Here is an 11,931-nt window from a genome sequence, read left to right as displayed (position 1 = left end):
TATATATATATATATATATGTGTGTGTGTGTGTGTGTGTGTGTGAAACAATGACCTTTTCACATAGTTTCCGGGTTTTTACATTATTATTAACTCATAATTACATTATTGATTTATGCTATTAAGAACAATTCCTTAACCCCATTTCAATAAAACTCAACATTTTATAAAAATGCGTTTCAAACCATTTTGTCACGTTTCATATTCCATGAAGAAGGAAATATTTATCATCTATTATAAGACCACAATTGAAATGTCTATATAATCTATGATTCTATGATATAGTCACACTTTTGCTTAAATGAAATTGGATATAAAATAAAATTATATATGCTTCCTGTAGGGTAAGTTATTGTAATCGTCCAAAAAAATCGAACATTTTGTCATACCTCAGAAAAAATGGATGTGTGAGTATGTATGTATGGATACAATTTTTCGTCCACGTTTTTGGGCGCACGAATCAAGCGATTTTAATGATTGAAGAAACATTCGATTCCTATTGATAGGAAGATGTTCTTATTAGTTTTTGGCAAAGACAGGACCAGCCGTTTCGGAGATACGAAGCTAAACGTAAGAAAATGCAGTTTTTGAGAGAACGAAAAAAACTTTCTGCTTGTGTTGCCGAAACGATTGCTTTCGGGAAAACAATTTTTGTTTGAATATCGTAAATAATTCGAATTTAAATTTTTCTAGCAAAAGTTTTAAAGCTCACTAATATACTTCAAATAAATAATTTTAACTTTGCAATTCAGTTTATATAGTTCTTATAAATATTATACAATATCCTTCATTTTAATCAAGCTTTGTATAATGTTACAACATTCACAATAATCTACTTGAAAACTTTTAATATCCTTCGAATATTTTGTTACGGTACGGAAGTTCCAGCAATTTGTCTTAAGGCACAATGCCATTCATCACTAGTTATATGATGTATTCTTATTGTATTATAATATATCAAATACTTTTAAATTATTGCACTGTTAATACGGTGTATATTGCAAACTACTAGCTTTTTATGACTGTTCTGTAGTACGAATAAAACTAACGTCAAATGTCAAATCCCCACGTGAAACAAAGGAATGAGTTTTGAACAGTGACTTATATTTTTTAATAGTATTTTTCGTATTTTTATAAAACGGTTTTTACTTTTTATACTATTTTTACCATCAATAAATTTAAGATTTCTACTTGACATTGAAAGTAATGGGTGAAGCTACTGGTAGCGGCAGTCGATTGGCTGCGGACGATGTTGAAGAAAGCATCTACAGGGTATGCTAAAACTTACCAATATTGGTTTTTACGTAATCTCACAGGCTTTTAAATATTCAAAAACAATTTAAAGATCTCTAGATCATATGGATTTGTTATCTAGCTTATAGATATACAATAATTTTTTACTTTTTGAATTAAATTTAAAATTCTATCTTACATCAATTCAATTATACTAAAATTGAAAAATTGTTTACAAAATACTAGGTCAAAACTACGTTGGTTGTTGGTAAGTTAAATCTAAATATTGACAATTGACAAAATTGACCGATTCTACTAAAACAAAAAGCATGTGACAGATCGTGATTCTTTTTCATTTCTTTGCCTGATTCATGATTAAGAATCTGATATGCAAAGATATAAATGGAATATAAATGCATCAATAAAAATGTCAAAGACAATTGTTGATTGTTAGTTATGCATAAATCAATAGACTACTAAGAAATAAAGTATAATATTATCAAGAATAAATAAGATATAACAAAATTTGAGTTTTGTATTTCAACTAAAAATCGCGCAGTTCAGCAATAATTTATAGAAAACAATAGTTTTATTTTCACCAACCAATGGACTAAAAGTTTCTTATAATGTAACAAAGTCAACATGTTACTAAATTTTCTGCTATTACTAAATTTTGCCTTCAATGACATAACGCAACATACACATTCCACCTAATGTACCCAATTCTCCTGGTCATATATACAACGATTATCAATCTGTTGGCTCATTAAGTATTTATTACTATATTGAATTCACAGTTATATATATATATATATATATATATATATATATATATATAACTACATAGGCAATGCAAATAAGCGTTGTAGGTTCTATTTTCCTACGATCTCATTGGGGTAACGTAATTAAAATCGCTCTTTCATTATATTCAAGAAAAAAAATTAATAAATGCAACAATGTATTTACCGTAACACAGATTTGAAACACGTATATATATATATATATATATATATATATATATATATATATATACAGTAGCGGCGCTAGGCGTCGGCCTCGCACTTTAAGGGGCCTCGCAAGAGGCCCTGGAAACATTTTAATTATTTAAATTTAGTTTTTCATTTTTATTTAGTTTTTTTCATACTGATGAGCAACTAAACAAAGTGATTAGTATTTTACTTTTATCTCTTATGATATCTAATATAGTCTCTCAACACTATAGATTAAATCTAAATCTAAAACAACTTCGCGCGAGACGTATAATTCTCTGATTGTTTATATTTGTGTTTCTTATGCGAGCATAATGTAAATCATTATTCCTTTTGGGAATACATACAAGTAGGTATCCAAACATTAATTAAATATTCGGGGAATAAAATTAATCAATGATAAATAAAAATTGATCAATGAGAAATAACAATGTTTTAAATATTATGAAATAAATACTATAAATACTGTTAATTTGAAACAAATCATTGTTTTACACCTTCAACACAAGCAATATATTTTTCGAATCATTCTAATCGGATGACCAGTTCTTTCAAAAATTGCACACCAAATTGATTGCAACTTTTTTTGCATCTCCAAAAGTGCTGGACCTGCCTTTGCCAATTTACCAACACGAATCAAATGTTTCTTGAATCATTTAGATCGGTCGATCCGCTTTTAAATCGTCGACAAAAAAATTAAAGGTTCTTAAAAAATCCGACATTTCGACATTTCTGAACCAAGTTCAAAATGCAAAAACTGTTCGAAAGTAAAGATCGGCCGCGCCGTTTTCTTCGTAAAAAAAACTCTGTATGGAGATCAAAATTATAGTCCAAACTGACATAAATTTTATGGAAAAATTAATTTTAAATTCATTCAATTATGAAATAATGGGCCGAGTTTTTCGGTCATGCCATTATATGTGCGGATTTGTGTACTCAAATCATTTTGATTATAGATTTTTTAATTAAATTAATCAATTGTAGATTGCAATATTTTATTTAATTAGTTAGTAATTAAGTAAGTGGTTTCTTTCATTCAAAAGACTTGAACGATCGAGATATTATAAAATTAACTACTCAAATGATTTGGCAAAAAAAAAAAATTTCAGTGTTATTCTAATATCTGGAGAACAAACTGTTTTTGCCGAAGAGTTTGTTTATTTTAACTTGTGTAATTTTTATCTATTACAATATGTGTAAATATTTGATTAGAAATAAATCTTATTTACTCATACTTTCATTTGACAATAATTTTTTTTAACTTTTTAATATTAAGACGTGCAGATTAGTTTTTGGCAAAGGCAGAACGAGCCAACGGAGCGTCCGACCCGAATTATTCAAAACATATTTTATTTGTATTAACCTGATGAAAAACTGATTAAATTTTTAGGAGGGCAGGTGGTCTAGCGCTTTTGGAGATCTAATAAAAAAAATAAAAAAAGGCCATTTGGCGGACAAAAATGATCATGTATATCAAATTATCAGATATTTTATAAAGATTTTAACCCTTTCCACTCGCAAATTCTGAGATTTATATGAATTTTCCGGCGGCATTCGAGTGAAAAGGGTTATTAATAAGTACACATTTTGTTTGCATTTCTACGCGTTTCGTAAAATGTATAAACGTAAACGCGGCGCTTACGCGCTTCAAAAAATTTCAAAATATCAAAAAGTATTTCCAATTAAAAAAGTTAATTTCTTTCAAATTTTTCAAAAATTTTTAAAGCTTTTAAAACATTTAAATTACGTCACGGGAAGTTTCAGTAATTGCCTTAAGGCACGATGCCGTGCACCACTAGTTAACTTTAACAGAGAAAAAAGGGGGGCCTCGCAAACGAATTTCGCCGACGCCCCCGCATGGTCTAGCGCCGCCACTATATATATATATATATATATATATATATATATATATATATAGGGTAGAATAGGGCACAAAATTTCAATTTCACTTTTAGTAATTATACTGTCCAAAGCTAATAAACTGCATCACAACGCATAACAACTATGTTCAGTAAAATTACCAGTTAATTGCAAATTATAAACATATTTTTTGAGCTATTTTTCTAAAATTTGTCATCTGATTAATCGGGTAAACAAACACAATGTATAATTTTTAATTTTAAAAGAAATTTCACTAAGGTGACCAACGTCTCAGTTTGGCCGAAACTGGGATTTCAACCTTGTGTCCCAAGCTTTTCTAAAAGCAATATTTGTTTCGGTTTGTACTGGATTTTCACAACTAATATAAAAATGTTATAAACAACTGGTAAGCTGATATGAAAAAGGCGGTTAAAATAGCCTCTCACATAACTTTGTACTTTTATTTTCAATTTTACGAAAATTAACAAAAATTATGAAAATAAACTTCTTAACCAAGGAATAAGTGCTAAATATTTTAACATCTTTATGATAAAAATTAAACAAAACTTCATATCAAGTTTGAAAGCTAAATAAATATATCCAAAAATATAAAATAAAATATACCATATAATCAAATAATGAATTCTGAGTCACTAATTCTAATCATTTAAAAAAGTCGTATTTTTATTGTTTTTTCAAATAGTATTTGTTATTTTAAAATCATATCCACACTTTTGTTGTGGATTTTCTAACATTGCCGTTTATCTCCCGATAGCAACGTCGTAAAAATCAAGATGACGGCTGGTTATACATGCTTTTCCCTATACTTTCAAATATAGTTGTTAAAAATTATTAACTTTACTTGTTTTTGAGATATTAGTAGTGACCTTTTTACCGCGCACCTTTAAGCCTCGCTCAAAGTTATTACTAAACAAATAACCACGTTAACCACATCACTTCCTTCCCCGATAAAAATGACTTTTATCTCTATATTTATAAATCATCTTAAATATTCTAATAAAAAACCTATTTTCATTAACAAATTTTGTAGGTATTTGAACCAAAATCTGAACGAATACCACCTCAACCACGTCAGTTTCTGTCGACCTTTTCAAAAAAAGTCCGTGAAGATATGGAAGCAAAAAGAGTGCGCTATAAACATCGTACTATGGAGTTGCTGAGGTTTGTACTGACAATTCCACATTTTTTCTACTGAACAAAGATATTCTAAACTTCCAAAAATACTAAGTATAATCATTTTCTCATCTACCACTTTATACCAAATAAATGTGTAATGGAAAATGTTCATTAATATAATAATCATATCAATCTAATGTGTTCAACTAATTTAAAATTTTTTTAGGTGAATTGAAAGATCCAAAACATTATTTAAAGCGAGGCGAGGGTGGTATATCTTCACAAGCGCCAAGGCGCCCTCACCAGCATAGTTGTGTGAAGACTGGTATGCCGCAATTACCAAAACAAGCGCGTGGAAAACCAAAGAAAAAAGACAGTAAGACAAAAAATAAAATTTGTCGATTTATTAGTTGCATTCCAGGAATTCCATATATTTCCAAAAAGCGTGAGTGCATAAAGCCTAAACCGAATGCTTATGTTTGTGATATTGATTAAGATTTTACAATTTATAAAATATATCTTGTTCACAACATGATCCAGTAATGTCGATTCCTAGAACTATGATTATAAAACAAGGTAAGCAAGAAATGAAACGATAGGATAGGGCTGGGTGCAAAAGCCCAATTTGACTTTCAATAATTATACTGCTAAACTAAATGAACTATATCACAACAAATGACATATATCATGTAAACAACTATCGCACTATGTTTAATGAAATTTATAAAATTCCCAATTGTAGATAAATGTTTTTACCTATTTCGCTGTCGCTTTTACCCCAGAGACAAGATAAACGGAGCAGCCAACAAACAAAAAACTGAAGTGTTTTATTTTAAATTTTAAAGACATTTTACGAAATATATGCAAAATCATGTAACCAATGCAAAATAAAAATTTCATGAGCACATTTTTACAAAGATTACATTATGTATAGGATTGATCTGATATTTTGTCAGAAATCAGCAGAGTTTAAATAACTATTAAATTAGTTTCTTTTGTAAAATTGCATTTCTAACTTGCTATTTTTAATTACCATTTTTTATTATTTATACTATTGCTCTCAAAATATTGATTTAGTTGTTGAAGGTTTAGTTGGTCCTTTACATCCCACCCACATGTGAGCTTTTATAAAAAAATATATAAAATTTATAAAAGTTATATTAAAGAAATAGATAAATCTAACTTAAAAATAGCAATACATCTTATAAAACAATTAAATTACGTATACTTAAAAGCTATATTTAGATATGAACTAATTAAGTAAGAGAGATCAAAACCAAAAAATCCACCGACGAAATGAAACACTTTTGTTAATGTCCCATTATAAATCTTTTATATTCTGCTTTAAAATAGTATTATTGAAAAATATTATAATTGTCTTCGAGATCATGATGGAAACACTTTCGCGGACCTTTAAGCCTCGCTCTACCTTACAACAAAAGTGAATGATATTATTTTTGGTCCATATATTTTCAGTTTCAAGTTAATAATAGAATTCATTATAAATTATATGAAAACAAACTTTCAGTTACTCATGTATGATTAAAAAATTCTTAATGGAGTGTAAAAAAAAAACTGTCAAAAGAATGTCTCGTACTCAAAAATATAGTTATGAGTATAGTTAATTTAGAAGAAAATCTCTTAATTTAGAACTTACTAGAATAGGAGAAAATCGTATCTTTCATATAAAAATAATGAATAAATAATTTTGACTATCAGACTTTTGATTCTTCTTTTGCAAGTGTAATAAAAAATACGGAGTATTACCTGAGGAAAATCGTAATTGAAGATTTTTCAAAATATAGTAATATTTAAAAAATTATCAGTCAAATAAGTTTTACTAATATATCAAAATTATACATTTATTAAAAAACGCAAATTAAAGGAGACAAAAGTTGAAAAAAATAACGCGAATTAAAGAAAACTGAATATTCGAAGATTTAGATAAACTTCAAAAGTGTAATTTTATTCATAAACACAACTGACTGCAATCGAGCAAGAATGTTATTTAATGGATTATTTATTTATAAAACTTTATATTAATTTCTTTTGTAATTGCAAACTTCTGGCTCAAAAATATAAATTCTACTTTAACATAATAAAAATTTCCATGTACTTCATTTTTCAAAGGCGATGCCGCCGCTAAGAAGCGCCTCGTAGATGACATCGACTTCTATAAGGCAAAGCCGTACGATTTCAATTTTCGTGTGCACAATATTAAAATGGTTAGCAAGCAAATGACTAGATATCCTCCTATGCGAGTTGCTCACACTAGGTATTATATTGATATGAAAATACTAAGATTACATATTTTACCGTTGACATAATTCCATTGGCCTGTTTTAGAAAAGGAGACACATTTTCTCTTATGGGCTCTGGGCTATTCCCAACGTATGTGTATAGTGAGAAATACGGTAAAGTACCTACATACATAGTGAAAAGGGCTGAGGAAATGGCATTGGCGAAACAGGTTGGTGTTTTTTATTCAGACGAGTCACAGACAAATATTCAATTCAACTAATTCTAAGAAATATTTTGGCTCAACTATTTTAAGGGCTTGCGTAGGTAAGCCTGTTATCATGCAGTAGTGACAACGGTTTTCACTTAGAAATATAGATGACAATATGTTTGCCAGTGAAAATAGCCCTCATCCGGCATTGTTGCAATATGACAGAAATTATCATAATGAAAATCATCACATAAAAGTGGTATAATTGTTTGCGTTGCCATCTATAAACAAAAAACCATTGTAAGAAATTCATCATAACTGCTTAAGTACTATTGGGTTTTCATTGCTGTTCATATAACATAGAAAAAAAAAACTATTGTGAGAGGCATAACCTATACACAGATGATAAATTAATATAAAAGTAACTATAATTGCTTCTGTAGCTCAGTATCACATAACAAACTCAAAAAAGACATAATTTAAAGAAATTTTAAATTTAAAAAATTGGTATTTCGTCTGAAAAGAAAATTATAAAATCAATTTTTGATAAAATCTTTTTAGTGTAAAATGAATCATACAGGCAATTATTTCTGTTTTTTTTTCAATAACCTTTCTTAAAGCTCTAATTTTTTAACATTTTGTTATATAATCCACTCATTTATTTTTATAATTTTCATTTGATTATATTGTCATTTCTGTACATTATTTTTTCCACAATTTAGTATTATATATATATATATATATAGATATATATATATATATATATATATTATATTATTGTAATACTATAAAATGTTAAATATCAAGAATAGCAATTTTTCTACTAAATTTTTGGTCTCACTAAAAATAATAAAAATCGTATTAGATAATTATAACTTCTAAAAAGCGGCCACTTAGCCGAGGTTCGTTTCACTTATAAAATGTGCATAGCTTCATTAAAACAGACTTTGCGCTCATTAAAGTATGAGACAAGCAATTATGGTCTATTTTATATTACGGAATAGAAGTTTCATTTTTATTATATACTAAAAGTTTTAACGATGCAGACTTTACAGAAATCTGTTAAGTATTTTATTGATATATTCATTAGCATTGAGAAAAATTATTACTAATGACAAGTTTGATTAATAGACGTTTACCGCCTAATTCAGGTAAACATAAAATTTTAAAGGCAAGTTGAATTTAATTGAAGTTTTAAAAAAAGGTTTATAAACTTTCTAAATTAACCAAGCTTTTCAAAAAAAAACATTTATTATTATTTTTGTAAATAGGGCGATGTTTTGGTTTCAACCACAATTCAATCAACACAATTGAGATATTAGTCGAAATATCTTTTGAATTAGTTTCGAATTTTTTTAAATCAAATTAGAATTTGTTGAAATAAAAACGTAGTCGGTGTATAATATAGTATCTATGTTTTAAACCGCTATAATTGCGACGATTTTTTAGAATATTTTATAAAGCACTTAAATATTTTGAATATTAAAAAGCGTTCTTCATATGAAATTGTTACCATAATACCCAACAGTTATAACATTCTATTAGTAAAAAATTTTTATTTAATAGTTAATTATAAAGAAACGCTTTATCGGATTCATGTGTAAAATTAATCAACGCAAGTCATTATTTAGTCTCGTCAATTGAGTACAGTATTCTTTCCCAAAGTCAATCAATAACAAAAAATTATGTTCATATGTACTCACCAATGCATTTGTTCATTTGTGTTGCTGGCGTACACTTCACTATTTCCTGCAATAAACAATACACAATATTAATATTTTTTTTTCCTTTTGCTTAGATTAACATGCAAACTTATAATACAAATGCCTTATACAAATATTCAATATTATGTTGTAAAATTTAAAACTACACATCTACCATTTTTCTTTTAAATACATGTTTGTACCCCACAGGCATCATTAGACGCAGAGGCAAATAAGCAACCCAAGTGCAGATATATAACTCAACACGAAAGATTAGAACTTTTAGAAGGATTGAAGGTAACAATTTTTCATTTTGTGCATTAAAAGTAAAGTAGTAATTTTAAATATCACCACGTGCCTCCAAGTGGGAGAGGGAGTTAAAAAATCCTTAATCCAAATCACGTGATTAATGTTATATTTATACAATGTATTTGCTTTCAAATTTTGTTAATAGAACGACTTTTACATACAATTTTTACTATAAATTAGTTGGATATATGAAAATCAATTCAATGAAAATTAACATAATTTTAAAAGCAATGTTTAACAAGATTCTAACAATATGTGAAACTAATTAAGACGTTTTTGGTAAATATTTTCAATATTTGAAAACACAATCCAAAAAACAGATCACACAGAGCGGAACTGTTATTGTGTTTATTCATTACTTTTTATCAGTTATAGATCTGAACCAAACTCGCTTCCAAAAACCGCCTTAAAACAAGTTTTCTTAAAATATAGAGTAGTTTGGATAATAAAGTTAGTCTGGATATATTGTATTTTAAACTGCTAACGTTTTCAGTAAGCATAGATTCAAATTGTGTTGATTTTTATTTAACTTTTCTTAGGGTAAGTCACAGTAATCGTAAAATATCGATAGTTTCGGAATACATTAGAAAAAAATTGATGTATATGTGTTTATGCGTATGTGTGTGATGCGGATACAAATTTTCGTAGACGATTTAGTCTAATTAAACTAATTAACTGATTTGAATAAATCAAAAAGTCTCGAAGATACGAGCAAAAAGTGCCAAAAATGGTAATTCAGTTCTTGAGAGAAAAAAGCGTTCGATTTGGATTATTTACAGTACATTTTAATTGTATTGACGGAATAAATAGTTGGTAAAATTTCTTTGAAGGCATTATGCCATGCACCGGTAGTTTTTATTTTTCTCGCTCCTGAAGACGTTTTATTAAGTTTGAGCTACTTTCATTTATTGTTGGTAATAATTTAGATATTGATATAAAATTTATCTCAGGCCAATTGGGAGCAAGTGACAAGTGTGTACAACAAGCAAAGTGTACTGATCGACAATGCGTCTAAGGTCGCTAGAAAGGCTCGCCTTGAGAGCGAATTGGTTCGTCTGGAGAAGGACATTCTGTCACTCGAAGGACATCCTTATATCTATGTCCATCGCGACTAATCAACATTGGTTTGAAAATTCGCATGTGAGTAATGCAGTTTGTTATAGAAAAAAATATTAATGTAAAAAATAAAATATTCTACTAGACTTAACCTTCTTCCTTGACTAAGCAAAGTATTAGATTAATAAGTAAAATTACCCGATATAGATTACTGATAAAATTAAACGTATCTATTTTATAAATTTATGAAAATTACATTTTTTTTAAATATAAATATTATATAAATATACTTAATAATATATTTAAAAATGTATTTTAACTTTTGTTAAACGTTAGTTATTTTTCTATTTTATGTTATTTAATCATTATTTTTTTAAATTGTATATTTTATTAATACAAATAATATCTAAGAATAAATTAGCTTGTTACGAATTGAAGCCTGTTTTATAATAAAACATTACTAATTATTACAATATAATTTTCAGTGGTAGTTTGCAAAGGATAAATCGATTATTATATTTCAAGATTTGCAGCCGTTCTAGTCAAAATCATGAAATTTAATTTTAAATTAGTCATTTAAAAGACTTTTTAAAAAAGATTTACTTCAAGATTTAAATATAATATTAGTTGTGCAAATTATGTAAATTTTAATTCACAAATAAAAACAATTTGATATAAATAAACTATTTTCAATAATCTGTATAATTTTATATTCATAAGTAAAAATAATATTGCAGAGGAAATTCGAGGTACGGTTGTGCCCTTTTTTATCAGCAATAATTTTGTTAATTTACCAGTTACATTGGAAAAAAGTAAATAGTAATTTGAATATTTGGTTTCGTGGAAAAACTAAAGTACTGTTTATAAATACGATGAATTACGATGAATGGTCATAAAAAACAAATGATGTTAAAAAAGATGAGTGTCACAACTGTCCCTGATGAACAATAGATATGAATATCAAAATGATTATAACAACTTTTATTGTCAAAAATATATAACACAACATAACATAATATCATTTAAACAATGCTTATAAATTTAATATAACAATATTGCAATTTAATATTTAAACAATATTTATTCAGAGTAATCTTATTTAGTAACAAGTAATCTTATTTTTCTGTATTGAAGCTTTCTTTCTCTTTCTCTTTCGTAATTTGTCTTAAGATAAGTTAGATTTTTCTTTATCCGTT

General features: G+C 27.5%; 1 protein-coding gene across 1 annotated transcript; it reads left to right on the top strand.

Moving 5' to 3' along the window:
• The first annotated feature begins 1,205 nt into the window (after positions 1-1,205).
• On the top strand, positions 1,206-10,794 carry LOC113375332 (enkurin-like). The gene is made up of 7 exons (XM_026615267.1): positions 1,206-1,271; positions 5,133-5,244; positions 5,445-5,594; positions 7,349-7,493; positions 7,565-7,688; positions 9,581-9,667; positions 10,630-10,794. The coding sequence occupies exons 1-7, from the start codon at positions 1,206-1,208 to the stop codon at positions 10,792-10,794; spliced, it is 849 nt and encodes a 282-aa protein (XP_026471052.1).
• Positions 10,795-11,931: the final 1,137 nt, after the last annotated feature.

The sequence above is a fragment of the Ctenocephalides felis genome, unplaced genomic scaffold, assembly GCF_003426905.1.
Source record: "Ctenocephalides felis isolate EL2017-DRISC unplaced genomic scaffold, ASM342690v1 CF-g0.4_SCAFFOLD_01886, whole genome shotgun sequence".
Lineage (NCBI taxonomy): Eukaryota > Metazoa > Arthropoda > Insecta > Siphonaptera > Pulicidae > Ctenocephalides > Ctenocephalides felis.
This window is presented reverse-complemented; position numbering and strand designations above follow the sequence as displayed.

What these genes read in the sequence shown, in the direction of transcription:
- LOC113375332 (XM_026615267.1), top strand. Translation starts at nt 1,206, where the DNA reads ATGGGTGAAGCTACTGGTAGCGGCAGTCGATTGGCTGCGGACGATGTT. An exon ending in AAAACCAAAGAAAAAAGACA is followed by an intron (nt 5,595 to 7,348) that starts GTAAGACAAAAA and finishes CATTTTTCAAAG; the next exon opens with GCGATGCCGCCGCTAAGAAG. An exon ending in ATGCGAGTTGCTCACACTAG is followed by an intron (nt 7,494 to 7,564) that starts GTATTATATTGA and finishes GGCCTGTTTTAG; the next exon opens with AAAAGGAGACACATTTTCTC.